The 13,290-nt window shown below is 39.9% G+C and overlaps 1 protein-coding gene across 2 annotated transcripts in view; it reads right to left on the bottom strand.

Annotated features, from left to right (window-relative positions):
* Positions 1-13,290, bottom strand: part of epc2 (enhancer of polycomb homolog 2) — a 62,899-nt gene that overhangs the window by 32,193 nt on the left and 17,416 nt on the right. For both annotated transcript variants that reach the window (XM_033024726.1, XM_033024725.1), the window contains exon 2: positions 611-770. In XM_033024726.1, the coding sequence (XP_032880617.1) occupies positions 611-770 (160 nt within the window). The remainder of the gene's footprint in view (positions 1-610; positions 771-13,290) is intronic.

Raw genomic sequence — 13,290 nt, 5'->3', positions numbered from 1 at the left:
AATTATATGTTTGAACATATTCTAGTGAAGAGTTGAAGTGAAATAAAACTTTGTAATGCAACTGTGGTCTTTAAGAGGCTTTGAGTCAACAAATATGCAGGGCTGGAGGGATATGTACATCCAGGCAAAAGGGATTAGTTTAAGTATGCATTATGTTTGCACAGAAATTGGGGCCCAAATGGCCTGTTCCTGTGCTGCACTATTCTATGTTCTAAACAGTACAAGCCCAACTAAACTTTGGTTTGCCACAGTATACCTAGAAAAATGAAAATACAATTTGAAGCCAACAATAAGTTTAACAATTTATCTTAGTTTGGTGCAATTCAAATCCCAAATTAAAGAAACAAAACTTTCTGAATGTTCAAACACATTAAGGAATATACATGACAAAATTAATAAAAACATGAACTTGATTAAGTGAGCAATTACGTGATTTAAACGCATACAAATATATCATATTCATTAGAATCTCATTAAACATTATAATGGAATGTGATCACTGGAAAAAAAAATGACTCCCACATATAAGAATTATCTTTAAACTGTTCCAAAGCTACAAACTGGTGAGATTGCTTTCACCTAGAAAATAATCAGATAGTTGCTAACTTACGTTGAATATGAATGAGTTGTTTAGGAACCTTGAATTCTCCCCTGTATAGACGATCATAGTAAGAAACATTACTCTCTGCCTCAGGCACTGGAATAACCATATTCTCCCTTTTTTCTCTGAAGACCTGCTGGGCTGAAATTGCTCTCTGCAAATGATGTTCCTGAAAAGGAAAATACATTATTTTATAGCAAGAAAAATAAAAATAAATTCAGGGTTACCAGAAGATTGAGCTAAAATAAAATTGAACCCTGGCTTATAGCAATGTTCATGAATTTTAAAAGGGCACAAAAATAAGCAAACATTTTCTAGCTACGAATGCAGAGGGGAGAAAAAACCTCAATCACTACTTTCTGCAAATTGAACATGCAGACACCTGCAGCGGTGAGGATTTGGAATTATCATGATACGCTATCACAGAACAGCCAGATAACATTCCGGGCATATTCCCAACAAGCAAATACCGCTGAAGAATGGTGTAGTCTTTGTAAACAAGTCACTTTCAGAAGGGGAAGAAATTTGAATTTTCTACTATATATCCAACATAAGCTTTTCAAAATGGAGACTCATACTATTAAGTAGCATTCAAGTACAGCTCAGTTTGCAACTGAGTCGAATGCTATCCGTTTTCATTCAAGACAGCCAAATCACCTGTCATGACATTTTCTTAATGGCTTCGTTTACGCAAGGTGCCTGCTTACTGCCTGCGAGTATTGTGAAAAATGCGTTATAGAGTTAGAATTCAAAGGAATAGATAAGATTCCAAAACACTATGTCGACAATAGAAATGTGTGATAAAAGACAAAGTCCCTTAGATACCCCTTTTTATATCTAAGGTTAGAATTGCTAAGGACCAGCTAGCCAAGAGAGCAGTGGGGCACGAAGCACCGGGAATGCTGATCTAAAAATGATTCCAGTCAAGCCTGATTGTACAGGATTCCCAGTTGGTGGTTGAAGACGATGTTGGTTGAGTCATATCACTGATGAAAACATGATAAGAGGTTATGATCGCTGAAGAGAGCAAGAAGAGAATGGATCATCCTTTTGAAACGCTTGGCAGAGGTGGGGCCAAAATGAAGTATTTCCAATAGTTGATCTGAGCTAAAAGCATTAGGAAATAACTATTCCACCTGCAGTGACAAATAAAGAATACCTAATGGGGCATAAAAGATGCATCACATAATCTAAATCAGTGCATGGAAGTTGTTCTTAATCAACATCTATTCCCCCACCACCACCTCCAAATAAAGCATATGTAACTATAAATTTGGTTATTTAGTCATCTACTTCATTGGTATTAATGGGTCTAAGACTGCCTTGGGTATTATTAGAGGGACTGCTGACAACCTCAATGATGAAACTTCAAAGCTATTTAACTATCCGAAGTATTTAGGAGCATTTTATTGCTACATCGTTTCCTTTCTAGCCTATTAGTCATATCCAAATTCTTCCAAGCATTATATAAATCTAGTGATTCAAGGTATGGAAACTCTGACACACTAAGGTCAGGAATAAGTCATCTAAATCTGATCAAATTTGCTGCTTCATGCAGGTGGGAGCTATAATTAATAGCATGTTTTTTAATTTGGTAAATATTTACATCATTGGAAATCTTGCTAATGACTCTTCCCCACAACATCCTACCACTCATCTCAACCTCTAGTAAACAGCATTGTGTCTAATTCAATCAGTATCTTTGCTTATGGCAGTAATTTGCCAAACAGGATAATTTTAATAGGGAGTCTATATTTTTGGGTTTCAAGTGTACCTGAAATTTGAAAGGTGTTTCCTAGCTCGTGTGCTGTCAAGGGATTGGCTTGAAAGCAGCTCAAAGCACCAGAGCACCAAAAGGTCCCACATAATTGCCTTTTATAATATAAACTGAACAGCCCTGCAAAATGGGAAGTAAACAGGCAGAGTGAATTAATACAAGGTTGCAGCCCAAATGTGAAGTCGTAAAGGTTTTGCATCTAATGTGTACCCATAGCATCCCAGAATGTAGCCTCAGAAATTCACAAAATATACTTCAACCTCAAGGTAAAGCATTTTAATATTCTATTCACAAGATAGGATATCATTTTTGTTAACCTTTTACATCCAAGATGGTCTATTTATTTCTACCACAGGACATGATCATAGATATTTATTGTTAAGAATATCTACCAAGGGCTTGCTAGGGACATTGTTCAAGATATAGAACCCTAACCTTACTCTTGGGCTTAAGGCATTTCCATGGACAGAGGCAGCATGGGGCAAGAGCAAAAAGAGGGGAGATAAAAGAAATAAGTGGGAAAGAACATGGGACAGAAATCAGTGAGGAAAATCAAGTAAAAGAGTAAGGACCGAGAGGAAAAGTAATAAAACAAGTTAATTTGCATCCTTCTCTAGAATTACAATACCACGTTAGCACACCACAACTCTTTACAAATGGGTAATTGCCTGGAATTATACACACAAAGATGATCGTATTTTGTTCGTCGGTTTCAAAAGTAGGCAGAAAGCCGTGCGACAACGAAGCTTCGCCTTGTGTACAAGACTTTTCACATAGTTGTAAATGAGAACCACATTGTGTGATGTGCTCCTGCAAAACTACAATAGCTAGTGCAAATAGTGATTAAAAAGCTAATTTACTTTCCTTTGGGTTTTTATTCCCATTAGCCTTGTTTAAAAATCATATTCCACACTTAATATTTAATACCCTTTTCAGCTTGAGGAAACATTGCCATACCTTTTTATGAACACATTCTCTTTGTACAGGCAATCCTTCTAATACTTACTCCAAATCTCTTCTGTAGTTTTTATTTTAATTTCAGCGAGTGTTCAAAATTCTGCATAGCCCAATCAACATCTGAACTTCCTCTTTCCACATTCATAGTTCACATTACTTGCTTCTTAATATGGCTTTTGCACCATTATGCATATTAACATTCTCAACTCCTTGACTCCATTCAAAAATAAGGTACATTTCCATTTCTTCCTGATTCTTTCCCCTTATTCCCCATATCAACCCACACCATGTAAAAGTTGTGAAATGGCAAGCAATAAAGTATCAGTTAAAGATTTTATAAAAGGGTGAAAACGTTTAAATACCAGAGGTTGAAAATTCATAATATAGTACAACAATTTTGTGCTTTAAACACAGATCTCAAAGTCCAACTTTGTGTGTCACGCATGTGTTGTCATTTAAAAAAATTGTATTTAGTCCTCCATTTGCATGTCAAATTTACACAGCCGCCAAAGGGCACACTCAATGAGTACAATTTGTGTTTTGACATTATACACACAAAATACACATGCACACGCAGGGTCCAAAAACAGCACGCCTTAATTGGAGCTTGGATCCCTGCCCCTGCATGAAGCCAGGCATCATATATCAGCAATGGACCGAGACTGAGCCAACCTCTGTCAGTTCCTGGTGCCTTTAACAAAATATTCCAGCATCTCCAGCTCCTCAGCATCTAACCTCTGCCAGTGGCTAGTTGAATTTTTACCAGGCTCTAAACTCAACATTCTCCTATGCTGGTGACATTATCATGTGTGCAATTGATACTCGTCATCACCCCTCCCCAAACTTTCAAAGGCCTTGCCCTTGATAGAAACATAGAAACATAGAAAGTAGGTGCGAGAGTAGACCACCAGGTCCGTCGAGCCCGCACCGCCATTCGCTCATGGCTGAACACTAAACAGACACACTTACCCACAAACAGTAGACACAAGACACAGAACACAAGACACTACCCTCCCCTTTATACCGCTATCACCCCTCTCCACCCCAAGAACCTCGCGATCTCCTGGGGGAGGCAAAAAACCGGATAAAAACCCAGGAGAACCTCGCGATCTCCTGGGGGAGGCAAAAAACCGGATAAAAACCCAGTGTTCATAATTCAAGTCTAACCCTCTTAACCACACCTCCAAACTAATGATCACTGGTTTACCCGATTTCCTTTATTGGATCTGCTATTCCAGGACTAGTGCGGAAAAAAATTCTATTAGCATTATGTGGAAGGCTGGTCTATCATAGAAACATAGAAAATAGGTGCAGGAGGTGACCATTCGACCCTTCGAGCCAGCACCGCCATTCATTGTGATCATGGCTGATCGTCCCCAATCAATAACCCGTGCCTGCCTTCTCGCCATATCTCTTGATTCCACTAGCCCCTGGAGCTCCATCTAACTCTCTTAAATCCATCCAGTGACTTGGCCTCCACTGCCCTCTGTGGCAGGGAATTCCACAAATTCACAACTCTATGGGTGAAAAAGTTTTTTCTCACCTTAGTCTTAAATGGCTTCGCCTTTATTCTATGGCTGTGGCCCCTGGTTCTGGACTCGCCCCACATTGGGAACATTTTTCCTGCATCTAACTTGTCCAGTCCTTTTATAATTGTATATGTTTCTATGAGACCCCCCCCTTGAAAAAGTTACTTTTATAACTACTAAACCAGGTTCGCTTCTTAATAAACAGACACCACACAAACTGTTTGGTAGACCAGTTCAAAACTTTACTTAACATCGGCCGATGGAAGGGAGGGAGAACTCCAGTCAAGTGACCATTACAGACACTTGACCGTCCTCCGTCCACCACACTGAACAACAGAATTACATTGCCTTAAATAGGGTTTTTTTGTCCCTTTAGCACATTTCACAGACATTAGTCATGGTCAGAGGTACAGGAAAAGGTTTCCACAGAATGCATCACATCAAAGGCCTTTTGTTTACATAGTACAAGATAACATTGGCCATTTGGTTTACGACATTTTATCTTCACAGAGATCACCCTAGCTCTTTCGCTGCTTCCTCTCTGTCATTTGGTCCTTCATAAACATTGGCCATTTGGTTTACGACATTTTATCTTCAAAGATGTGACTAGCTGCTTCTTTCTCTGTCACTTCCTCACTTGGGAGACAATGTTATAGGATTTGTTATCCCACACACCGCAACCCAAGGCAAGCCTAATTTGAGACTAAATATAAGCTGTAAGCTAGCCCAGAAGCCAATTTAATATCTTCTTATATTTTAACTAAAATTCAGCTTCATCACCCTGCCTCTCATCCTTCTAAACTCCAGTGAATATATGCCTAGTTTTTTCAATCTTTCCTCATATGACAGTTCCGCCATCCCAGGGATCAATCTCGTGAATCTATGCTGCACTGCCTCAATCACAAGGATGTCATCCCTCAAATTAGTACACAATACTCCAGATGAGATCTCACCAGAGCCCTATACAACTGCAGAAGTATAATCATGAATAATACTTTTGGCCTGCTGTTCAACAAAACTTAGCTCCTGGCGGTAGGCGGGTGTTAGTTTTGTTCTGGTTTAATGTACTGTTTCAGGCACTAAATAATTTCTAGACCTAAGGCTAAATAGAAAAATAGGGAAATCCTGTGGACAATGATGGAATTGCAGAGGTAGTGAAATAAAACAAAAGTTCAAGTTTTCCCACCCGAGTATCACTTTGCTGTGGATATGTCCAGCACTTTAGACTATACAAAAAAAGGAAGAATTTTGACTCAAAACAAAAGTCTGATGGTAAGTGTGAATAAGATTAAGAAACAGAAAAGAGTTGAAAACATTGGGAGTTGTACACATGCCCTCATGCAAAGTTGATAATGCTATCCATGATATGAATTAGGAAATCAGAAATGCATGCAACAAGAATAATAATTGGAGGGCTTTAATCTTCATATGGATAAAACAAGCCATATTAGCCATAATATTGTGGAGGATACATTAATGAAAAGTACACACTGATTTTCTACAATTGTTGAGAACCAATTGTGGAAACTAACTACTTTGTGTCCAGGATTATATACTGAGAAAGTAAGGTATCTGCTCGTTAAGTGGCATTAAGGGAGATGTTACCATAATAATGATAGAATTTTATATCGTAAAAGATTTTTGCTTAGTCTGAAGCTAAAGTCTTGAATCTGAATAAAATAAACTATGATGGTATAAGGCACAAGTGTCTTATGGTAGGTTGGGAAACAATAAGTGGTTTTAAAATAAAAATGCAATGGTAAATCCTTAAGAGTTAATACAGTTCACAAATACGGACAAGTACAAAACGAACAAGTGTTTTCGCCGTAGCTATTGAAAGGAAGTTAAAGGCAGTATTATATCAACAGAGGCAAAATAGTTAGCACGTGAAATGGAAAAATTCAGTGTTTTGCATAGGACCAGTGTAAAAGTAGATACAAGAGCAGGCTCACAAGAAATAGCAACGCAAACTTTATTGATAGAAAAAAGATTAGCTTAAGTTAAACTGTGGGTTCCCTATATAATCAGACAAGCGAAATATTACATAATAAGGAAATTGTAAGGAAATTAGACAAATATTCTGCGTCTGGATTGACAAAAAATTACAGAAAAATCATGAATGACAGGTGTCGAGAAAACAGAGCTAAAGAAATTGAGCATTTGTAAAATATTACTGTAATAAAACACGACGATTCATAAATACTTGAACCTCACCCTAACGAATAAAAAATATCAAATTGTGCATATCCTACAAGGCAGGATTTAATATTTAGAAAAGTAACAACTCCATGCACAGATCAATAGAAGAAGGGATGCCTGCATATTAAGGAATTAACATGTCACAACTAACCATTCACCTCAGTCAAAGATGGTGGCATTGCGTTATTAAATCCATACAAGCTATATAGGCCAAGACGATTCAAAAGTGGTCTCAGACCATGCACACCAAGAAAACTCATCAGTGAAATCAAATGAAAGAGGCAACTCAATTTGGCCAGTTATTAAATGGGTACCTAAATATGATATCCCACTGTAAACATTATCATGTGAAAGTTGGCTTAGTGAATATGGATAGTCAAAACAACCAATTATTTTGGAAATCCATAGTCACTGTGCCAGTTTTCATATGACAGAGCAACGAATTTTGGCAAAATTAATAAGAAAAATAAGAAAAAATCGTTTTAATCATTCATCTTTGTATCTCTCCTTGCAGACAGGCTCTCCAGGGCTTCTTCTTTCACCCAGGTAGTCTTTTCCGTATCCTTGCTAAGACTAGGCATGGTTTGCATGAAGAGGTTTCTTATCTGTACTAAATGACATGACCCTTATTCAGAAACTGCGACCCTTGGTTCTCGACTCCTCGGACAGGGTAAATATTAAGTCCATCAAGCCAAGTCAGAATTACTCAATTACATCTCATCTAATTCCAGAAAATACAGGTTTAATCTTCTCACTCTTGCTGATAAGACACCACACCATGTGGGACGTATCACTGATGGAGATGAGTCAGAGTATAGAAGTGAGATCGATCGTCTGGCCAAATGGTGCCAGCACAATAACCTGGCTCTCAACACCAGCAAAACCAAGGAACTGATTGTGGATTTTGGAAGTGGTAGGAAGGGGACCCATAATCCGGTTTATATCAACGGGTCGATGGTGGAGAGGGTCAAGAGCTTCAAATTCCCAGGCATGCACATCTCTGAAGATCTCTCCTGGTTCGAGAACAAGGATGCAATTATAAAGAAAGCACATCAGCGCCTCTACTTCCTGAGAAGATTACGGAGAGTCGGTATGTCAAGGAGGACTCTCTCATACTTCTACAGGTGCACAGTAGAGAGTATGCTGACCGGTTGCATCGTGGCTTGATTCACCAACTTGAGCGCCCAGGAGCAGAAAAGACTACAAAAAGTTGTAAACGCTGCCCAGTCCATCATCGGCACTGATCTCCCTACCATCGTGGGGATCTACCGCAGTCGCTGCCTCAAAAAGGCTGCCAGCATCATCAAGGACCCACACCATCCTGGCCACTCACTCATCTCCCCGCTGCCCTCAGGTAGAAGGTACAGGAGCCTGAAATCTGCAACATCCAGGTTCAGGAATAGCTGCTTCCCCACAGCCATCAGGCGATTAAACTCAACTCATACTAAACTCTGAACATTAATAGCCCATTCAACTTTATCTGTTTATTTATGTATGTGTGTGTATATATCCCCCCCCCCCCCACACACACACACACATATAAATATATATTCAATGGTATATGGACCCACTGATCTGTATTTATGCCTATTATCTTCTGTGCTGAAGCAAAGCAAGAATTTCATTGTCCTATCTGGGACACACGACAATAAACTCTCTTGAATCTTGAAGCCCACCACCCCTGGAACCAGTTCAAGCCAACATCTAGAGTATATCTACCTCTATATTAAAAATAATTTAAAGAATCAGACTCCAGCAATTTGAAAGTGTTCCAAATACTCATGACCCTCAGAAAAAGAAATCTCATTTCAATAAAGCAACCCTTTATTTTTAAAACTGAGACCCCAATTCCAGAATTTCCATAAAGAATATTCTCTGTGGGATGGCTGCAGTGTGCAGAATCAACATTTAGTAACTGACCCAGCAAAGCCCCAGCTGAATAAGGGTCATGTCATTTAGTACAGATAAGAAACCTCTTCATGCAAACCATGCCTAGTCTTAGCAAGGATACAACAGCTAAAACACATTACTCAGATTATAATTTATTTTCTGCATGATATCAAGGCCCTGGAGAGGTTACAGAACTCTGGCAACACAGGGTAGTGAATAAGATGTTTGACACGCTTGCTTTCATTGGTCAGGGCATGCAATCTCGCCAGATCTCAACTCTGCAGTGGATCACTTGGTAAATACAGTGCCCTCCGTAATGTTTGGGACAAAGGCCCATCATTTATTTATCTGAACATTATGGTGCCCTGAAATGGGGGGGGGGGGGGGGGGGTGGGGGGACGACGACTATGTATAAACACAGCTGTAATTACTACATGGTGAAACCAAAATGCATAATAATACCCTTTAATAAAATCTGAATGTGCACTTTAACCACATGTGATATATTTGTATTACAAATCTCTAATTGTGGAGCAAATGATGGGTCTTTCTCCCAAACATTATGGAGGGCACTGTAAGAACAATGGCAGGCTGTTGTTCGTCAATTACAGCTCAGCGTTCCACGCCATCATTCGCGCCACACGTGTTGCCAAACTCAGAGAACAGGATCTCTAATAATAATAATAATGGATGGGATTTATATAGCGCCTTTCTAATACTCAAGGCGCTTTACATCGCATTATTCATTCACTCCTCAGTCACACTCGGTGGTGGTAAGCTACTTCTGTAGCCACAGCTGCCCTGGGGCAGACTGACGGAAGCGTGGCTGCCAATCTGCGCCTACGGCCCCTCCGACCACCACCAATCACTCACACACATTCACACACAGGCAAAGGTGGGTGAAGTGTCTTGCCCAAGGACACAACGACAGTATGCACTCCAAGCGGGATTCGAACCGGCTACCTTCCGGTTGTCAGCCGAACACTTAGCCCATTGTGCCATCTGTCGTCCCTGCCCATCCCCATGCAACTGGATCAACAATTTACACATTGGCAGAGCACAATCAGTATGAATTGGCAACAGCACCCCCTCCTCGATAACCATGAGCACAAGAGTACATCAGGGTTGTGTGCTTGTATGCCTGGTCCAGTCACTCTATAATCCACGACTGTGTAGCTCACAGTCCAACATCTTTAAATTTGACAATACATTGTTGTTGGACGAATAACTGATAATGATGAATCAGAGTTTAGGAGGGATATTGAAAAAATGATTTAATGGTCCAAAACAACAGACGGACGAATCCACTGATATTGCGAATTTTGCAAATCTTTTGGTGTTCATTTGGTATGAAAAAGACCAAAAACTTCACGACAACCTTTTATTTTGCCAACCTTTGCTAGAACATACAACTGGAGAAGAAATCTAACATTATGGATGAATTTATGAAACCAAACAAACTTGATTAGAAGCGTTGCGTTGGAATAAGCACAGACTAGCGTTGTTACAAAACTTAATCAGTGGGGCTGCAGATCTGCCTGCTACCTGTGCGTGTGATTCCAGAGACTTTTGTGGGGGTGGGAGATTAAAATACAGGTTTGTATTGGTTGTCGGAGAGGAATTTTCTCGGACTGCTAGCTGATGAAGAAAATCCGTTCTGCGATCCCGCTCCCGTTTAAAAAAAAAGTTGCTGGTCGATCGCATCGCTGGATTGAAATTAAACGCGACTAAAAACGCCTTCAACATCACCGATCGCAAGTGCAGGACAAAACAAAAAGTATATCGTTTATTTAACGTATTATCTTGCTTTTGTGTGTCTTCATTTTAATCTGCTGATGCAAAAAAAATGTTATTTAGGCCCCGATACGAATCTGCTGATAGGGGCTTAAATCATGGCAGCGGCAACAATCCAATCGATCACATTCCAGAAACATCCACTCAAGAAAATCAATTTTTTTTTTTTGCACAATCATGTCATAACATCTAAATTATCTATATTTTGTGTTGTTGTCTATCCATTATCAATATTTTCATACTAAATATCCACAGTACAGTTTTAGTCAGATGTATTGTGCAAAAAAATGATGATTTTGATTATCTTAAGAGTGGTTGTTTCTGGATTAATTTATGGGGATTCCTTCCAATTGGCATAGAAATTCATGACAAAGTGAGATTTAAAAATCATGTTATATTGTGAATTCTTGTGTGAATGGGATCAGTTTGTTATTTGGATACTTTGGCTATTTAAAAAAAAAAAAACTTTTCTTAACAATGGGATAGATCTAGTAATTGAATTTAGATGAATTTAATTGATTTAATGACACCGATAAATATGAATTTTTTGTTGGGTATTTACTATTTGTTTTAAAGTTACAATAATATTAAAGTTCTGATCCTGAAAATATCACATTTTTGAATTTTCAAGGCAGTCTGGGTGTTTATTACTATTTCCGTCACAACAGTCAATTTTGTAATTATCTGAAATTAGGTAACTAACTAATTATATGCTTTAATTTCAGGTCATCCAAGTAAGATGTATCATATTTGTTTCAGAATGCTTCAATCTATAATAACTGAAAATTTCATTCAGTCCTCTTATTTTTTAAGAAAGTTATGGGCTTTAATGTCAATTGACTGTCCTCGATCACAGCTTTTGTGTTAAGTTAATGGAAAAGCAATAGGGAACAAGATGCTAATTTCTGAGTATGAAAATGACCATAATGTTTTTTAATACTTAAGATATAGAAAGTGAAATTAATTATCAAATGAAAGTTAATTTTATGCTTTATCTGATGGGATAAATTACAGGCTTGATTTTTAAAATCTCAAAATTTTGTAACATTCCTACAGACGGCAAAGGCCATGGTTGGATCTAAAAAAGGGCTCGTTTCAAGGATTAAAACTTTTGCACTAGATGCAAAAACGACACATTGTTGCATACACAGAGAGCTTTTGGCAACACATATCTCTGCAAACCAAAAAAAAGTTCCAGACGAAGCAGTGAAAATCATAAATTATGTAGGGGGGTTGCATGGCAGTCGAGGTCACGACCCGTGACCCGTACTGTTGCCACGCAACGCCTTCTGGAGTACGTGGTGAACGTCCGGCAAGCACTTACTATGGCTGCAAGTGCAGCAGGGCCAGTCTTCTGTCCCAGCATCCGGACTCCACGCTGACTGGGGAGGGTGAATCACCTGGTGTGTGGGTCGGGGGGGGGATGATCAGTGTGGGTGTCGGGGGATGAATCATCCCGTGTGTGGGTGTGGGTGGTTTAAATCACCCCGGTGTGGGGGTCAGGTGCCGGTGCAGCACGCTCAGTGTCTCTGGGTGGGCGGAGGGACCAGACTTTCCCCAACTATGCTGCAGCTGACGGGGACGTTGACATGTTTATGGCCCCGTGTGTCCGCAGCCCGGAGCCGCGGCACTGCTCCACCTGGCCCTGTGTGTGGGCACTGCTGACCCACAGCCCATCACAATGCAGCCCACGGGGGGGAGACGAGGCGGAGGGCGATCTTCACCGGACAGCTCTGACCCCGGGGGGAGAGTGGAGGCTGTCCCGAGGGATGCGCTCCTTTGACCGCTTACGCTTTGGTGCTCGGGTTCAGAGCGATCAGTCACCCTCCAGCCTCGGGCGGTCGTGGGCCGGGACTTGCCCTCAATCCGCCGGCATGCTGCTCTTTCACTAGTCTGTGCGCAGCAGTGATTTTGGCGGTTTCCTCTCACGGTTACCCCCTTTTCCACAATTTTTTACAGTGCAAAAATTGATCATTTTGCCGCTTTTTTAACAAGTAAGAACGTACGTGTTGCGTGTGTTACTAGTGTATGCCGGAAGCTGCCTTGTACTCCAAAAGGATTGAGCTACTCCGTGCATCACGCCCTTTGACCCTGATGACCTTACGTGCAACCTCCCTATTAAAGGACATCTGTTAAATGCCTGGCTTTTCTCACAACTATGCGAATAAATAGGTAGTAACCATACCCAACTTCTTTTCCATACCGAGGTTCATTGGCTTTCTCGTAGAAAAGTGTTGACTCGTTTATTTAACTACTGGTTTTTCTTAATGAAAGCTTTGAATTGAAAGGATGTTTACAAGACTGGAGATGGCTCTGTCAATTAGCATATCTGGCAGGCATGTTTTCAGTTTTAAATAGTCTTAATTTGTCCTTACAAGGCAAGGAAATGTCTATATTTCACGTTCAAGATAAGGTGAGCGCCACAGTCGTAAATTGAAGTTGTGACAAAAGAGAGTTGTTAAATGGAGAAGTGGACTCTTTTCCATCTCTTCATGGATTACAGACAAGTTCGAGGGAACAAATTGAAGACGGTTTGATGATTA

The sequence above is a fragment of the Amblyraja radiata genome, chromosome 7 (assembly GCF_010909765.2).
Source record: "Amblyraja radiata isolate CabotCenter1 chromosome 7, sAmbRad1.1.pri, whole genome shotgun sequence".
In the NCBI taxonomy this organism is placed as follows: domain Eukaryota; kingdom Metazoa; phylum Chordata; class Chondrichthyes; order Rajiformes; family Rajidae; genus Amblyraja; species Amblyraja radiata.
Note: the sequence above shows the minus strand (reverse complement) of the source record. Positions and strands in the feature narration are given on the sequence as shown.